Here is a 17,997-nt window from a genome sequence, read left to right on the forward strand (position 1 = left end):
TCAGGGACACTGGCAATATCTGAGAAAATCTCTTGTTGTCACGACTGGGGGGGAGAGGGAACAAGGAGGTTGCTCAATACTCCACAGTGGCCAGGATGATCACTCACAGAGAATGACTCAAATGTCCACTATGCCGGAGCCGAGAAACTGTATTGCAGGCGTTTGAGTTTGTGTCCCAGGCCTAAAGCTTCCAGTGCCAAGAATCAAAACAGGCCCTGTGAGTGTTGCTGATCAGAGTTAGGTCATATGAGAGTTTCCTTTTTCCTTGCAGGTCAATGAGTTTGTCGACGCTCGGGACACCAACATGGGAGCTTGGTTTGAGGCGCAGGTTGTCAGGGTGACGAGAAAGCCACCATCCCAGGACGAGCCTTGCAGTTCCACCTCCTGTTCCATGCTGGAAGAAGATGTCATTTACCACGTGAAATACGATGAGTAAGTCATTGCAGGCAGGTGGGCCTGGGCTGTTGGCTCTGTGTATGTAGGACCTGGAGTTTGGTGCATCTTTGGGGATGATGGTCAGGATTGAGGCTCCCACCCTCATGCTCCCAAATCACAGAGGAAGCTACCGCTAGAGGATTAGTGTCATGGGGACCCAAAGCTAGGCCAACCCCCCTTCAGGTCTCTTTGGAGACTGTTCTGATCTTCCAGTCAGTTCCCCACCATTTCCTGTTTTGTTTTATTCATGCTACATATCAGTGGGACCACGTGAAACCATCCTACATGTTTGTCCTCTCTCCCTCACTGGAATGCATGAGTATTTAGTGAGCCCTTATTCTGTGTATCAGGCCTTGTGCTAGGCACAAGGAATTCTTGTCTCTGAACACAAAGTGTCTTAGTAGGCTTGGGCTGCCATAACATACCACATGCTGGGCAGCTTAAACAGCAGACATTTATTTTCCCATAGTTCTGGAGGTTGGAAATTTAAGATCAAGGTGTTGGCAGGGTTACTGTTTGGTGAGGACTGTCTTCTTAGTGGTCTTCTCACTGTCCTCACATGGAAAGAGAGCTCTGGTGTCTCCTCTTGTAAGGACCCAGCACCATCAGATTAGGGACCCAACCATATGACCTCATTTAACTTTATCTCCCTTGAAGTCCCATCTTCAAATGTTGTCACTTTGGGGGTTAGGGCTTTATTACATGAACTGGGGTGGAGCGGTAATACAATTCAGTCCATTACAGGGCAGGTGTGCCAGCCTGCAGGAAGCTCACGTTCTCGTGAGCACAGGAGCTTCATCTGGTTCCCTGAGAGGTCCCTATTGCCTACCCTTGTTTCTGGCACACACTAAGCTTAGCTCTGTAAAAATTACAAAAGTAATTGAGTAATGAATCAAAGTAGGCACAAGATTCCCATCCTCTTGGTTAGAGAATGCAAACTAAGGCCTGAGGGCCAAATGTGGCCCACTGCCTGTTTTTGTAAATGAAGCTTTATCTAAACACATCACACCCATTTGTTTGCATGTTTTCTGTGATTGCTTTCTTGGTGACAGTAGCACAGTTGAGTATTCATGATAGAGACCTTCTAGCTCAGTGGTCCCCAACCTTTATTGGGCCACGGACTGGTTTAATGTCAGAAAATATTTTCACGGACCGGTGGGACGGATAAATGCACAAAATAAAATTATGCGACCGGCGTAAAAACTGTGGTATTTTAAAATATAATTGTCGAACTTATGAGACAAGCGTTAAGAGTGAGTCTTAGACAGATGTAACAGAGGGAATCTGGTCATTTTTTAAAAATAAAACATTGTTCAGACTTAAATATAAATAAAACGGAAATAATGTAAGTTATTTATTCTTTCTCTGCGAACCGGTACCAAATGGCCCACAGACCGGTACCGGTCCGCGGCCCAGGGGTTGGGGACCGCTGTTCTAGCCCACAAAGCCAGATGTGCTTACTATCTGGCCCTTTACAGGAAAACTTTGGCAACCCTTGTTCTTAGTGGTTCACTAGTGAAAATAATGAGTGCCAGGAGATGTAGCTACTTATAGTAGATTTGGAGTTGTCCCCTCATACTTGAGGTTTAACTTTGTTTCTGATGGGATGTTTTTTTGAGCCCATTTATTTCGTGCCTTTTATGAGGCTGCTGGAATATTCCTGCATATCCAGAATGACTTCCTACTTTGTCCTAACATCCAACGTATTATATTTACATACGTGAAATAATTCATGTCCCTCTGCAAAAACCATTTTCAGCACATGTATGTGGAAAAGGTTAGGTTTTTTTCCCTCCCCAGATTTCTTTCTGTTTCCTAGGGCTGCCATACAAAGTACCGCAGACGGTGGCTTCTAATGACAGTTCATCCTCTTACAGTTCTGGAGCCAAAATCAAGGTGTTAGCCGGGCTGTGATTTTTCTGAGCCTGTAGGGGAGAATGCTTCCCTGCCTCTACCAGCTTCTGGTGGTGGATGGCAATCCTTGCCTCATGGCCACATTACTCTAGTCTCTGTTTCTGTCTTCATGTGTTATTTTCCTCTGTGTCTGTGATCCCATCTTAACAAGGACACCATTTGTTTTTTATTTATTTATTTGTTTGTTTGTTTGTTTATTTTTTGTATTTTTCTGAAGTTGGAAAGAGGGAGGCAGTCAGACAGACTCCCGCATGCGCCCGACCAGGATCCACCCGGCATGCCCACCAGGGGCCGATGCTCTGCCCATCTGGGGCGTTGCTCTGCCACAATCAGAGCCATTCTAGTGCCTGAGGCAGAGGCCACAGAGCCATCCTCAGAGGCCGGGGAAACTTTGCTCCAATGGAGGCTTGGCTGCGGGAGGGGAAGAGAGAGACAGAGAGGAAGGAGAGGGGGAGGGGTGGAGATGGGCGCTTCTCCTGTGTGCCCTGCCTGGGAATCAAACCCTGGACTCCTGCACGCCAGGCCGACGCTCTGCCACTGAGCTAACCGGCCAGGGCCAACAAGGACACCATTTGTAATGGATTAAGGCAGTGTGACCTCATCTTAACTTGATTACATCTGTGAACATTCTATTTCCAAATAAGATCCCATTCTCACATGCCAAGAGTTAGACCTCCAGAGTATCTTTTGGGGGGACATAGATCAATCCATAGTACCTTCTATAATTGAAACCCATAGTCAGTACCTGTGTATTTTTGACACCAGCAAATGAGGCACGTGGGGAGGGGCCTTACTGCTCTGATGGATGAGAGTAACCCACACCTTTGTTGTGTGTGGCCTTGTCCTCCCTTTTCTCTTTGTGGAGGGAAAGTGGTCTGGTGTTTTCTTCCCAGCTACCCAGAGAACGGTGTGGTCCAGATGAGCTCACGGGACGTCCGTGCCCGTGCCCGACACATCTTCAAATGGCAGGAGCTGGAAGTGGGCCAGGAGGTCATGCTCAACTATAACCCTGACAACCCAAAGGATCGGGGCTTCTGGTATGATGCAGAGATTGTGCGGAAGCGTGAGACACGGACAGTGCGGGAACTGTATGCCAACGTCAGGCTCGGGTGAGTGGCTGTCCAGCCAGAGCTCTCTGGCCGAGGCCCTCAGTCTCCACCGGGCCTCCAATCTGGGGCTGCTCTCCAATGTCCTGCTCACCCACTGGTCCTCTTTCTGAGACTGACACCCTCACGCTCCTGCTTGGGGGGAACCATCTCTGAGCCTCAGTGGAGATTTCAACCATTTTTGTTTTCTTTTATTTATTTTTAGATTTGGCAAATAGGTAAGAACTTCAAATGTGTCAAAATCTAGAAGGTTGACCTATGGTGGCGCATTAAATAAAGCGTAGACCTGGAATGCTGAGGTTGCCGGTTCTTTACCTTGGGCTTGCCCGGTCAAGGCACTTACGAAAAGCAATTACTAATAGTTGATGCTTCCCACTCTTCTCCCCTTTCTCTCTCTCTCCTCTCTAAAAACAAACAAAAATCCAAAGGTATCAAAAGTCACACAGTGAATATTCTCCCTTCTCTCTGTCCTCTGGTCACCATTTCTTTCTGGAGACTTGAATGATTCTGTGACCTTCCCAGGGACATTCGTGCATAAACAAGCATAGAGATGCACATAACAAACCTTCGTAGTGTTGTGCTCCACGTCAGGGTCAGCAGACTGGAGGCCAGATCTGGCTCTTTACCTATTGTGACAAATAAAGTTTTACTGACATATAGCCCTGCACATCTGTTTGCTTATTATCTGGATCCTTTTGTGTTGGAAATGCACATTTGAGTAGTTGAGAAAGAGACCAAAAACATTTACTGTTGACTCTTTGCAGAAAATATTTGCTGGGCTCTGTTCCACTTTGCCTTTCTCTGTGTTTGTGTGTGTTAAAATAATACATAACAGAAAACTTAACTATCCTGTCCATTGTTAAGTGTACAGTTTAGGGGTGTTAAGTACATTCACATTGTTGTGCAACCATCAACACCATTAACATCTCATCTCCAGAACATTTTCATCATCCCAAACAAACTATTTTGATGAAACACTAACTCCCCATCCCCCCTCTCCAAGTCCAACACCCATCATCTTCTTTCTGTCCCTCCTCCAGGGACCTCATGAGTGGAATCACAGTATTTGTCTTTTTGTGTCTGGCTTATTTCACTGAGCGTAATGTCCTCAAAGTTCAAACATGTAGTAGCTTGTGTCAGACCTTTTCTTTTGGTGGGTGAATAATATGCTAATGTATATAGTGAGTATAGACACAAATATCTGGACAACAGTGCCCCAAGGACAGAGAACAGGTGCAAAGGTTCTGGGGCAGGACCGTTCCTGGTACATTTGTGGCCTAGTGTGGAAACCAGTGGGCTAGAGTGGAGAGAGGGAGGGAGGGAGGAGTGGGGACTGGAAGTGTCCATGTGCCTGGATGTTCAGTGTATGGCCGACAGTGGTCCAGAACTGGTGTTTATTCTCTATTGCTGGCAGTCATTGGGGTGTTTGATATGGGAGCCACATGCTTTGACTATGATTAAGAATCATTGCTCTGACAGCAAAGCAGAGAATGGACTGCAGGGGGCAGCGTGGCATCAGGAGCACCAGGGAGGAGGCTGCAGTGATATTGTTTTGAAAAAATAACCAGTTTTTTCACTGTTTTTTTCTTTTCTTTTCTTTTTTTTTTTTTTTTGTATTTTTTCTGAAGCTGGAAACGGGGAGAGACAGTCAGACATACTCCTGCATGCGCCCGACCGGGATCCACCTGGCACGCCCACCAGAGGGTGACGCTCTGCCCACCAGGGGGCGATGCTCTGCCCCTCCGGGGCATAGCTCTCTTGCTACCAGAGCCACTCTAGCGTCTGGGGCAGAGGCCAAGGAGCCATCCCCAGCGCCCAGGCCATCTTTGCTCCAATGGAGCCTTGGCTGCGGGAGGGGAAGAAAGAGACAGAGAGGAAGCAGATGGGTGCTTCTCCTGTGTGCCCTGGCCAGGAATCGAACCCGGGACTTCTGCACGCCAGGCCGATGCTCTACCACTGAGCCAACCGGCCAGGGCTTGTTTTTTTCTTTTTGTTTACAGTGTCATTGGTTTCTTTTTGTGTCTGGCTTATTTCACTGAACATAATGTCCTCAAGGTTCATACATGTACTAGCTTGTGTCAGACCTTCTATTTTGGTGGGTGAATAATATGCTAGTGCAGGGGTCCCCAAACTTTTTACACAGGGGGCCAGTTCATTGTCCCTCAGACCGTTGGAGGGCTGCCTCATACAGTGCTCTTCTCACTGACCACCAATGAAAGAGGTGCCCCTTCCGGAAGTGTGGCGGGGGGCCGGATAAATGGCCTCAGGGGGCCACAGTTTGGGGACGCATATAGTGTGTATAGTTTTTACTTTTCTCCTTTCCCTGGATTGATTTTGCTCTTTTTCTAGTTTCTTGGTGTAAAGCAACTTAGACTAGTGAGCTGAAATTTCTTGTTTCCTAATATAAACATTTTAGTGCTATAAATTCCTCTAAGCACTGCCTTAACTGCTTTTCACAATTCTGTTATCTTTTCCTTTTTATTCAGTCCTCTATTTCTTTTATTTCCTTTGAGACTTCCTTTTTGACTCCTGGCTTATTTAGAAGTGTAGTGTATAATTGCCAAATGTTTAGAGATTTTTGCATTGTCTTTCTGTTAATACTTTATAGTTTGACTTCATTTTGTCTAAAGAACATACTCTCTTTCATTTCAGTTCTAAATTTCTTGAGGTTCATTTTATGGCCCAGAATAGGGTCTGTCTTGGTGAATATTCCATGATTGTTCGAAAAAAAGAAGTACTTTTTGTTGTTGAGTGGAATGTCATATATCAGTTACATTGTGGTGTTCACATCTTCTAAATCTCTCTGATTTTCTGTCTAGTACTTCTAATTGATGACTGGAAGTCCTCAGCTCTCATTGTGGATTTGTCCATTTCTCCTTTGAGCTTCGTAATTAAGAGACTGTTGTTTGTTGTATACACATTTAGGATAGTTATGTCTTCCTGGTTGATCAATCTTTTTATCATTATGTAACATCCCTTTTTGTCTCTAGTAATTTTCTTTGCTCTGAAGTCTGTTTCATCAAAGGGCTGGGGTGTGTGTGTGTATGTGTGTGTGTACGTGTGTATGTATTGAATATACTTGCTTTTTAAAAAATGTTAGTGTTAACATGGTATATCTTTTTTAGCCTTTCACTTTCAACCTATGTACTTGAATTTGAAGTGAATTTCTTGTAAACAGCATATAATCGAGTCATTTTTTTGATCCATTTTGCTGATCTTTGTCTTTTAATTGGCATATGTAGACCATTTATATTTAAGATAATTATTGGTATTTTAGGGGTTGACTGTCATTTTTATTGTTTTCTTTCTTTTTTTCTGTTTCTTGTTCCTGTTTTTTTTTCTCTGTCCTTGGGGTTACTTTAATATTGTTTAGGATTTCATCTTGACTATTTTTAGTCCTTGGAGTGTGTTGCTTTGTATAGTTTTCTTAGTAATTTTCTGAATTTTACCATATAATGGTAAATGTCACTTTAGTCCTTTGGGTGAAGTGTGCAAATCTTTCAATTTAGGTACCTTTAAGTCACTTACTGTTTTGTGTATTGGATGGTGTTAGAAGTTTTATTTCAGACATCACATATGACTTAGGAAACTCCTAAGGAGGATAATCTATTTGTATGTCCCCACATTTTCTGCTCTGTTTTCTTTCTCTTTGTTCTAAGGTCTTTCCTTTAAAACTTTCTATGTAACTTCCTTTATAATTTCTTATTAAAGGGAAGAGCTCCCATTAATTCTTCTGTGCGAGTGGGTCTGCTGGTGAGTTCTTTTCATTCTCCTTCATCTGAGAATGCTGCCACCCCCACTCTACACACCCAGTCATTTAATCTATAAATATTTTAGGACATGGTTCTTAAAAATTATTCTTGAAGAAATATAGCTATAATTACCTAAGAATACTCTTGAAGAAATGTAGCTATAATGCTATTATTACAACCTAACAGTAATTTTTAAAAAATTTATTGATTTTTAGAGAGAGAGAGAGAGAGAGAAAACTTGTTCCACTCATTCGTGTCGTCAATGGTTAATTCTGTATGTGCCCTGACCAGGGATTGAACTCACAACTTTGGTATCTCGGGACAACGCTCTAACCAACTGAGCTACCTGGCCAGGGCCCCTAACAGTAATTTTTTCCCCCTAACAGTAATTTTTGAAAAGCCACAAATCCAGTCATTGTCAATCTTCCAACTATCTCCCTTTTTTATAAACCATTTCTTTGATCAGGATCTAAGTAATGTGCACAGATTTCAGTTAGGTCGATACATATGTTTTAAATCTTTTATCTTTAGGTTTCCTGTTTTTCTCTTGTATTCCATTTTTCTTAACAATTTATTTGAGGGAACCTGGCTGTTTGTCCCATGGAACTTCTGTGGTCTAGATGTTATCATTTGTACCCTCATGGCATCATTTCCTATGAACTGGCAGATAGGTCTGGGCCTACCTTGTCTGGTTCTGTAGCCCTGGGCCGCATGTGCTACCAGACACTTGAAATGTGGCCACTGAGATGTGCCATGAATGTGAAATGCACAGTGGATTTTGAAGACTTAGTGCTAAAAAAGACTATAAAAAAGCTGTTAATAATCCCTTACTAATTATTATGTATTAAAGTAGTATTTTGTGTACATTGGGTTACATAAAACATACATTAATTTCATCTGTTCTTACTTTTGAATGCAATTACTAGGAAATGTGGAACTACCCATGTTGCATGTATTTGTGGCTTGCTGTCACTTATGTTGGATGTTATGGATGTAGACATTGGGACTGACTCTGGGGATCATTTTTAACTTAGAGAAGCTTTTGTATTTTGATGGCAGCAAATTGATCAGATTTTACCTTTAGAGTTTTTTTTTCCCTAAAAAAAAATTTTATTGAATTTATTGGGGTGACACTGGTTAACAAAATTATACAGGCTTCAAGAGTACAGTTCCATAGCACATCATCTGTACACTGTATTGTGTATCCACCACCCCAAGTCAAGTCTCCCTTCATCGACATTTATCCCCTTTACCCTCCTCTGTTGCCCGAAGGTTAGAACTTATCTCAAAGTATCACATAATGAAATTGTTTTATATGCTGCTTTCTTTTATCTTGTGTTTGATTTAGTAGACTTGAATTGGCATGGGGAGTAGCTACATGAATGCATGAGGGCCCTGAGAAGCCTCTTATTTAATGTCATTAGAGGTGGTCAGGTGTTCCGAGAATGTGCTAGGTGGCCAAGTTCTCTTGAAGGTGCCTCAGCAGGGCTGGCCAAGTGGAGTGTTCTAATGACTTATCCCTCACAGGGATAATTCTCTCAACGACTGTCGAGTCATCTTCGTGGATGAAGTTTTCAAGATTGAGCGCCCAGGCGAGGGGAGCCCCATGGTTGAAAACCCAATGAGAAGTGAGTTCTGATTCTGCCCTTCTGTGTCTCCCATGTTGGGTGTGGGGTGGGGGCTCCTGTTTCTTCTTTGTTTGGCTGGCCCTGTCTGAGCCGATCCCGGCTCCTGTGTCCAGGGAAGAGCGGGCCTTCCTGCAAGCATTGCAAGGATGACCAGAGCAAGACCTGCCGGGTGTGTGCCTGCCACCTATGTGGGGGCAAGCAGGATCCTGACAAGCAGCTCCTGTGTGATGAGTGTGACATGGCCTTTCACACGTACTGCCTCTGCCCACCTCTCAGCAGTGTTCCCAAGGAGGATGAGTGGTGAGTGGATACTTTAAATGCTCCAGAGATGGGCTTGGGGCTGTGGTGCTCAGCTATCCAGGATAGGGGACTGGCGAGTGCCAAGAAATGACACTAACGTCTGTCACCTAGTAACCCCATGAAGGACAGTGAGAGAAAGGGGGTGAGAGAACGTCCTGTGTTCCAGGTATGGGCTAGACCTCAGACTGCAGGTGGGAAGCGAGAACTGGGCATCTAGGCATTGCCTGGCAGCAGGTCTGTTGGCCATAATGCTCTTGATGCAGACTGATAACGCTGGCGTGGCAGAAAGGTGTGGGGGCACCAGGCTCTGGTCTCATCTAACCCATTAACAGAGGTAGCTGTTCACAACCTCCCCTTATGGAGATGGGGAAAATGAGGTACCCATTGAATTTCCCACACCTCATCGTCAGTTAAATGTTCTGTGATGACAGAAAGGTTCTCACTCTACACTGTCTGCAACAGTTGCCACTCACCACTCATGGCTGCTGGCCATTTCAGATATAGCATGTGTGACCGAGGAACTGGATTTCTTCCTTGATTTTAATGAATTTGTATCTAAAAGGTTCCCCATCTTGGACAACACAGGGAGCTTGGATGGCAGGGAGCTGGAAGGAGCCGGTTGTGTCTGCAGGTCTAATAGGAGCAGGGCAGGGTGAGGGCAGGTAGTGACATCTGTGTTATCACAGGTACTGCCCTGAGTGTCGAAATGATGCCAGCGAGGTGGTGCTGGCAGGGGAGAAGCTAAAAGAGAGTAAGAAGAAGGCGAAGATGGCATCGGCCACGTCATCCTCACAGCGGGACTGGGGCAAGGTGAGGTGGCCCCTTTGCCCTATATGCCCGGGTAGCCCTGCCCATCCTCCCGAGCTCACTCACACTGCTCTTCCATCTCTTGTTTCTGGAATGGACAGGGCATGGCATGCGTGGGGCGTACCAAGGAGTGCACCATCGTTCCATCCAACCACTATGGACCCATCCCAGGGATCCCCGTGGGCACCATGTGGAGATTCAGAGTCCAGGTATCTGTAAACATATGGAGTGTGGCCAATAGGCTTTCCAGAAGTCCCTTCGCCTGGAGAGGGCCACCCCGCGAGCAGGTGGTGTGGCTGGAATTCCAGCCAGCTCCTCCTGTGCTGTGGCCCAGATTCATGGGAGAGGTTCAGGGTACAGGTGTGGTGCATTTGGGGGAGGGTCAGGCCCCTGTCTCTGAAGGCAGCAGCAAGGCAGGTGGGCTTGAGCTTTTCTACGGCAGCCAGTGCAGAAGGTGCCATTTGTTTCTCGGTGGTTTTCACAGGTCAGTGAGTCAGGGGTCCATCGGCCTCATGTGGCGGGCATCCACGGCCGGAGCAATGATGGGGCATACTCCCTGGTTCTGGCCGGGGGGTATGAGGATGATGTGGTGAGTGTGGGTTGCTTTATTTTTTAGTTGTAAAATACATATAACATAAAGTGTACCATTTTAACCATTTTTAAGTGTATGTCTCAGTAATACTAAATACACTCACACTGTTGTGTAACCATCACCACCCTTTAACTCTAGAACTTTCTTGTCTTCCCAGACTAAAACTCTGTCCCATTAAACACTATCTCCCAGCCCTTTCCCCTAGCCCTGACTCCTATCATCTACTTTCTTTTTCTACAAATCTGACTCTTCTAGCGACCTTATATTAGTGGAATCACACAGCATTTGTCCTTTTGTGACTGGCTTATTTCACTGAATATAATGTCTTCAAGGTTTATCCATATTGTGACATTGCAGAATTTCCTTCTATTTTTTTCTTAATTGATTTTAGAGGGAGAGGAGAGAGAGAGAAACATTGATTTGTTATTTAATTTATTCATGCCATCATTGGTTGACTCTTGTATGTGTCCCGACCAGGGATTGAACACGCAACCATGGCATCTCTGGATGATACCCCAACCAATTGAACACCTGGCCAGGGCCAAATTTCCTTCCTTTTTAAGGCTGAATAATATTTCATTGTCTGAATGGACCACATTGTGTTTATTCATTCATCTGTCAATGGACACTGGATTGCTTTTGCTTCTTGGATAGTGTGAAGAACATGAGTGTACAGATGTCTCTGAAATTGCCTGCTTTCAATTCTTTGGGGTTATAGACAGACCCAGAAGTGGAATTGCTGGATCACATTTTACTTTTTGAGGAACTTTCATATCATTTTCCATAGCAGCTGCACCATTTTCCATTCCCACCAGCAGTACACAGGGTTCTAATTTCTCCACATCCTCATCATCACTATTTTGTTTCTTTGACAGTCAACATCCTAGTGAGTGTTTTGGGTTTATTTTCAGTGGAGTCTCTCTTCCTCTTTGTGGAGGGTTCAGCTTGCCCTTCTATATTTCAGGACCATGGGAATTCGTTCACTTATACTGGTAGCGGTGGTCGTGATCTTTCCGGCAACAAACGAACTGCAGAACAGTCCTGTGATCAGAAACTCACCAACACCAACAGGTTCGCAGAAAAAGATGCTGTGTTTTTTTTTTCCACTGACTCACTTCTGCCCTATCCTCTGGCAGCTACACAGGGAAGGGGGTTGGTTTTGTTTTGGGGTGTCATGTCTAGGAAGTTAAATTCCCATTAAAAATGTGGGTACATATAGAGGCTGAAAATCCACGTCTTCCCTTCTCTGTCTAATGACTTGTGAGCCATTCAATACATTAAATTTTTCCGTGAAGAGGTGAGATAATAAATCCTTTTGCCTTTTTGCATTGCATAGTCTGTTGTAGTCAGTCAGCTCTGCCATCTTAGCACAAATACATCTGCAGAACTTATATGTAAATGAATGAGCCTGGCTGTGTTCCAATAAAACTTTATTTAAAAAACCAAGCTGTGGGCTAGAGTTTGCTGACCCCTCAATTGCAGGATGGGGAAAGTGTTTTTAAGCATAAAAAGTATAAAACTCAAAGGAAAAGACATCTGATTACCTAAATATTATAAATTGCATTAGTAAAACCTATAAAAATAATGAAAAGGCAGATGACTCTTTGGGGGAAAGTCTGCAACAGACATGACACAGTTGTTATGTAAAGAGCTGTTGCAAATCAATAGGAAAAACTAATAGAAAAAGGACATACAGATCATTCACAAAAGAAATGGAAATCTACAGGGACCATGAAAAATTGGTCAAGTTTAGTAATTCAAAGAATACAAATTGAAGTGATGGTGAAATACTCTGTTTCTCCTGTGAAATTGGCCAAAAATTCTAAAATGTTGAGAAATGCCAAGGCATAGACTGGTGTTTCCTTATTGGTAGGAATATAAATGGGTACCTTCTTTCTGGAAGGGTCTTGAGAATGATCTTTTATAACCCTTTAATTCTACTTTGAAAGTGTGTATGAGATATGGAGAGGGGAAAATCTTATGGATAGTAATATTTATCATACCATTATGTAGAATAGTGAAATATCAGTACCTAAATGTCCTTTTTTTTTTTTAAAGTAGAGGGTTGTACATTTATTTGTCTAGTGGTTATTTTATTAAAATTTTTTAAAAATTTTTTCACTGATTTGGGAGGTGGGGAGGGAGAGAGAGAAGCATCATCTCTGTTCCACTTAGTTGTTTCATTTCGTGGGATACATATTGATTGCTTCTTTTTTTTTTCTTTTTTTCTTTTTTTTTTTTTGTATTTTTCTGAAGCTGGAAACGGGGAGAGACAGTCAGACAGACTCCCGCATGCGCCCGACCGGGATCCACCTGGCATGCCCACCAGGGGCGATGCTCTGCCCACCAGGGGGCGATGCTCTGCCCCTCTGGGGCGTCGCTCTGCCACGACCAGAGCCACTTCAGCGCCTGGGGCAGAGGCCAAGGAGCCATCCCCAGCGCCCGGCCATCTTTGCTCCAATGGAGCCTTGGCTGCGGGAGGGGAAGAGAGAGACAGAGAGGAAGGAGGGGGGGGGTGGAGAAGCAAATGGGCGCTTCTCCTGTGTGCCCTGGCCGGGAATCGAACCCGGGTCCCCCGCACGCCAGGCCGATGCTCTACCGCTGAGCCAACCGGCCAGGGCCTTGATTGCTTCTTGTATGTGCTCTGACCAGGGATCCAAATCTGCGTCCTCAACATGTCCGAGTGGTGCTCTATCCACTGAATCACCTGGAATATTTTAATTTGAGTAGTTGTTAAAAATCATGTTTTCGCCCTGGCCGGTTGGCTCAGCGGTAGAGCGTCGGCCTAGCGTGCGGAGGACCCGGGTTCGATTCCCGGCCAGGGCACATAGGAGAAGCGCCCATTTGCTTCTCCACCCCTCCGCCGCGCTTTCCTCTCTGTCTCTCTCTTCCCCTCCCGCAGCCAAGGCTCCATTGGAGCAAAGATGGCCCGGGCGCTGGGGATGGCTCTGTGGCCTCTGCCTCAGGCGCTAGAGTGGCTCTGGTCGCAACATGGCGACGCCCAGGATGGGCAGAGCATCGCTCCCCTGGTGGGCAGAGCATCGCCCCATGGTGGGCGTGCCGGGTGGATCCCGGTCGGGCGCATGCGGGAGTCTGTCTGACTGTCTCTCCCTGTTTCCAGCTTCAGAAAAATGAAAAAAAAAAAAATCATGTTTTCAGAAAACATTTAATATGAGGAACTGCACATAAGCTAGCACTAAGTGATACTCACTAGACATAAACTAAGAAACTTATTTAAAAAGTACTGTTTGTACCTTAAAAAGAATGGCATAGTTGCAGTCCTTTTTTCTTTCATACCCAGTAAAGAGGTCAGAGTGCTCAGCCTGACCTCTGGTTGGCTTGTCCCAGGCCCCTGTGCCTGTGCCGGAACAGACCTACCTGGCTAGCCTATGTTTGCTGCCTCTGTTTTTCCTTGACACAGTGTGCTAGTTGCCGATGGCTCTAGTAATGAAATACCATAAACTGGGTGGTTTAAAAACAACACTTATTCTAGCATATTTCTGGAGCCCAAAGTCAAAATCAGGGTGTCACAGGGCCATGCTCCATCTAAAATTTCTGTGGGAGGGTTCTTCCTGTCTCTTCCAGCTTCTGGTGGCTGCCAGCAGTCTGTGGTGTACCTTAGCTTGTGGTGGCATCACTCCAATCTCTGCCTCCACCTTTACATGATGTTCTCGCCTATGTGTCTGTGTCTCAATTTTATTTTTTTTCTAAGGACATTAGTCATTGGATTTAGGACACCCCCCCCCCCAATCCATTCTGACCTCCTCTGAACTTGACTTTATCTGTAAGCACTCTCTTTCCAAAGAAAGTCATATTCATAGGTTTCAAGAGTTAGGATGCCCTCTCTTTGTGGGGATCACAATCCAACCTATGGCCTGTGGTCCCGGCTCTCCTTGCAGAGCACTGGCTCTCAACTGCAGTGCCCCCATCAATGACCGCAAAGGGGCCGAGGCCAAGGACTGGCGCTCAGGGAAGCCGGTTCGGGTGGTACGCAACGTCAAGGGCCGCAAGCACAGCAAATATGCCCCCACTGAAGGCAACCGGTACGATGGCATCTACAAGGTGAGACGTTCTCCCTGTGCCCTCCCTGGGGCCACCTTCAGTCCCAGGTGACACTGACAGTGGCTCGCACTTCCCATAGGTCGTAAGGTATTGGCCTGAGAAGGGGAAATCCGGCTTCCTGGTGTGGCGCTATCTCTTGCGGAGGGATGACAGTGAACCCGGCCCCTGGACAAAGGAAGGGAAGGACCGGATCAAGAAGCTGGGGCTGACCATGCAGGTGCATCCACGCTGTGTTCACCTGGCCAGCATTCCTGCTTTAAGCCTTGTCTTCTGGTTGGTCACTGGGGATCATGGCAGGAGCAGCCCCAAGGAGGACTGGGTGATCAGCCACCTTGGCCCTGAAGCTCTCCTTGGTTTCTCTCTCATCCTAAATGATGTCCAGGGACTGAGCTGGCCACACCTTGGCGTCTACCTCCTTTCATTTCTTTGGCAAGTGGATGTTGGGGTGGGCAGCTGCTGTTTGTGCTTTTGTGTTCATAGTTTTAGAGTTGAGATCCAGACTTCTTATTGTAGCTGTGTTTGTAAATGGGTTTATCTGAAATCAACTTGGATGCCCCCTCCTCCCCCAAATAAGGCAGAAACAAACGAACAAAATTTGTAGAATATAGAGCAGTCAATTGTAAAGATATGGAGGATTGGTCTTTCCCAGCCATCATGTGCCTCTTTGCAGAAATGGGATCTTTCATCTCCTGAGAATTCACCCTGTGTTAGAATAGGGCTTTTTGACACTATAATTATGGTGTTTTCTGTTCATTATAGTGAGGTACTTTAACAGCTGATAACTGTTTTGGGACTATGGAAGGAATCTTAATTGTCATTGAGAGCCTGATAGCTGCTACCTCCTGGGGAGGGTCACAAGGAGTTCTTTTGAACATTTTGTGTGCACCAAGGGTAATTTCAGAAGCTGAGTAACTAGGGAGAAAAACAGCTGTGGGACAGGAACATTAGCTTTGGGTGGGAGTAGGGTTTTTATTTATGATTTGTTTTCATTGCAATTTAGTGTTTCTTTAAAGAAGGTTAGAGGTTTAGAGAGAGGAAGGGAGAGAGAAAGAGAGAGGAACATGGATTTGTTGTTCTACTTATTTATGTATTCATTGGTTGATTCTTGTATGTTCCCTGATTGGGGAATGAACCTGCAACCTTGGTGTATTGGGACATTGCTCCAACCAACTGAGCTACCCAGCCAGAAGGTTGGAGATTTCTTGAAACATTTCAGAATCAGACATCTCTGTGTGTGTGTTAGACATAGGGTTATAATCTGGACATACCTGTTCAGACCTAGAGCCCAGGGGCCATCAAAACAGGGTTGGATAGAGGATAAGACACTGGGGCAGTTATTTGCAATTGAAATTTTGTGGGTGCACAACCATATCTGCTCATTCACAAATAGGGTCTGCCTGCCCGTTTAGGCCTATGTTGGGCCACAACAGAGCTTGGAGCCCCACAAAGCTGGAAATATTTTTACCACCTGACACTTTGTAGGAAAGCTTGCCTACTCCTTGAGGGAAATAATAAAGATTATAAGATACTTTTTTTAAGATCTTTTATTTATTAATTTTTAGAGAGAGGGGAGAGAGAGAGAGAGAGAAAGGGGGAAGAAGCAGGAAGCATCAACTTGTAGTAGTTGTTTCCTGTGCGTGCCTTGACTGGGCAAGCCTAGGATTTTGAGACTGTGACCTCAGCATTCCAGATCGACACTTTATCCACTGCGCCACCACAGGTCAGGCCAGATTATAAGATACTGTATTGGCTGGATCTGCTGCTAAGCATTTTATGTGCACTATCACTTAACGCATCATTCTTACCCTGCCAGGGGCAGGTTAGCTCTTCATTCCTGGTAACTGTGGTGTGTGATTATGCCCCAGGCTCCAGAGTTGAGTGAGGGAGGCCTCAGATCTGAGTCTGTCAGGTAGAAAGTGTTAAGGTTGTTCTGTTTTGTTTGTTTGTTTGTTTTCAAGAAAGAGGGGTAGGGTGAGAGACAATAGGAAGGGAAAAAGATGGGAAGCATCAACTCGTAGTTGCGACACCTTAGTTGTTCATTGATTGCTTCTCATATATGCCTTGACCTGGGGGCTTCAGTTGAGCCAGTGACCCCTTGCTCAAGCCAGTGACCTTGGGGTTTCGAACCAGGGATCTCAGTGGCCCCAGTCTGCTCCATCCACTGTGCCTCTACTGGTCAGGCAGAGGTGTTAAGGTATTTTTTGCTTTGTTTTGTTTTAAAGATTGTATTTATTAATTTTAGAGAGAGGAGAGAGAGAAGGGGGGGAGGAGCAGGAAGCATCAACTTGTAGTAGTTGTTTCTTGTATGTGCCTTGACTGGGCAAGCCCGGGGTTTTGAACTGGTGACCTCAGCATTTCAGGTTGATGCCTTATCCACTGCGCCACCTTATCCTGCGCCACCTTATCCTGCGTCAGGCAGGATTTTAAGGCTGGTGTAGGGATTGGGGAGGGAGTGACAGTGAGATAAGGGGAGATGGGAGGTGGCAGGAAGTGTGGGGCCAGGGTGGCAAGTATCAGGGTGGGACAATTCCTGGCCCTGGAACTGCCATTGGGAGTCTGGGTCACCCAGGAGGCCCCCTGCTCCAGTCTGTTCTCACGGCCTGCCTTTGCCCTCCCACAGTATCCAGAAGGCTACCTTGAGGCCTTGGCCAAGAAAGAGAAGGAGAAAGAGAACAGAAAGAGGGCGGCTGAAGAGGTGGAAGAGGAGGAGGAGGAGGAAGAGGAAGAGGAGGGCTTAATGTCCCCTAGGAAGGGCAAACGGAAGAGCAAGTCGGAAGGTGGGTGTCTCTCCAGGGGTAGCCCGTCTTTGTGCCCTAGAAGCTCGCCTGCCCTCACTACTCACCTCTGTCTTAGGAGGTGGCAGGACTGATGCCTGTTCCCCGGGAAGGACACCCAAGAAAACCAAGGTGGAACCTTACAGCCTCACGGCCCAGCAGAAAGGCTTCATCAAGGAGGACCAGAGCAACACCAAGTTGTGGACCGAGATCCTCAAGTCCCTCAAAGATGGGCCGGTGAGTGCCCTCTCTGGCCTAAGCAACCTTCTCCCCTCATTTCTTTTTATGGCAACAAAATAGAGATAAAATATACTGTCCTAACCATTTTTCAGTGCACAGCTCAGTGGCATTAAAGACATTCACATCATCACGCAACAGTCCCCACCATCCATCTCCAGAACTTTTTCACCTTCCCAAATTGAAACTGTCCTCAACAGACATTACCTTCCCATTTCCCTCCCCTAGACCCTGACACACCCACCATCTACTTTCTGTCTCGATGGATCTGACTCCTCTAGGGACCTCCTGTATGTAGGATCACACAGTATTTGTTCTTTTCTGACTGGCTTATTTTGAAATAAGTGTACTGTCCTCAGGGTTTATCCATATTGTAGCAGGTGTCAGAAT

General features: G+C 45.6%; 1 protein-coding gene across 5 annotated transcripts in view; it reads left to right on the forward strand.

Annotated features, from left to right (window-relative positions):
• Nucleotides 1–17,997, forward strand: part of UHRF1 (ubiquitin like with PHD and ring finger domains 1) — a 49,252-nt gene that overhangs the window by 21,777 nt on the left and 9,478 nt on the right. For all 5 annotated transcript variants that reach the window (XM_066344794.1, XM_066344792.1, XM_066344793.1 and 2 more), the window contains exons 4-15: nucleotides 272–432; nucleotides 3,243–3,458; nucleotides 8,735–8,835; nucleotides 8,949–9,135; nucleotides 9,822–9,945; nucleotides 10,044–10,151; nucleotides 10,427–10,531; nucleotides 11,499–11,605; nucleotides 14,434–14,596; nucleotides 14,676–14,813; nucleotides 17,217–17,373; nucleotides 17,450–17,607. In XM_066344794.1, the coding sequence (XP_066200891.1) occupies nucleotides 272–432; nucleotides 3,243–3,458; nucleotides 8,735–8,835; nucleotides 8,949–9,135; nucleotides 9,822–9,945; nucleotides 10,044–10,151; nucleotides 10,427–10,531; nucleotides 11,499–11,605; nucleotides 14,434–14,596; nucleotides 14,676–14,813; nucleotides 17,217–17,373; nucleotides 17,450–17,607 (1,725 nt within the window). The remainder of the gene's footprint in view (nucleotides 1–271; nucleotides 433–3,242; nucleotides 3,459–8,734; nucleotides 8,836–8,948; nucleotides 9,136–9,821; nucleotides 9,946–10,043; nucleotides 10,152–10,426; nucleotides 10,532–11,498; nucleotides 11,606–14,433; nucleotides 14,597–14,675; nucleotides 14,814–17,216; nucleotides 17,374–17,449; nucleotides 17,608–17,997) is intronic.

Source organism: Saccopteryx leptura, chromosome 1, assembly GCF_036850995.1.
Source record: "Saccopteryx leptura isolate mSacLep1 chromosome 1, mSacLep1_pri_phased_curated, whole genome shotgun sequence".
NCBI classification, from domain to species: domain Eukaryota; kingdom Metazoa; phylum Chordata; class Mammalia; order Chiroptera; family Emballonuridae; genus Saccopteryx; species Saccopteryx leptura.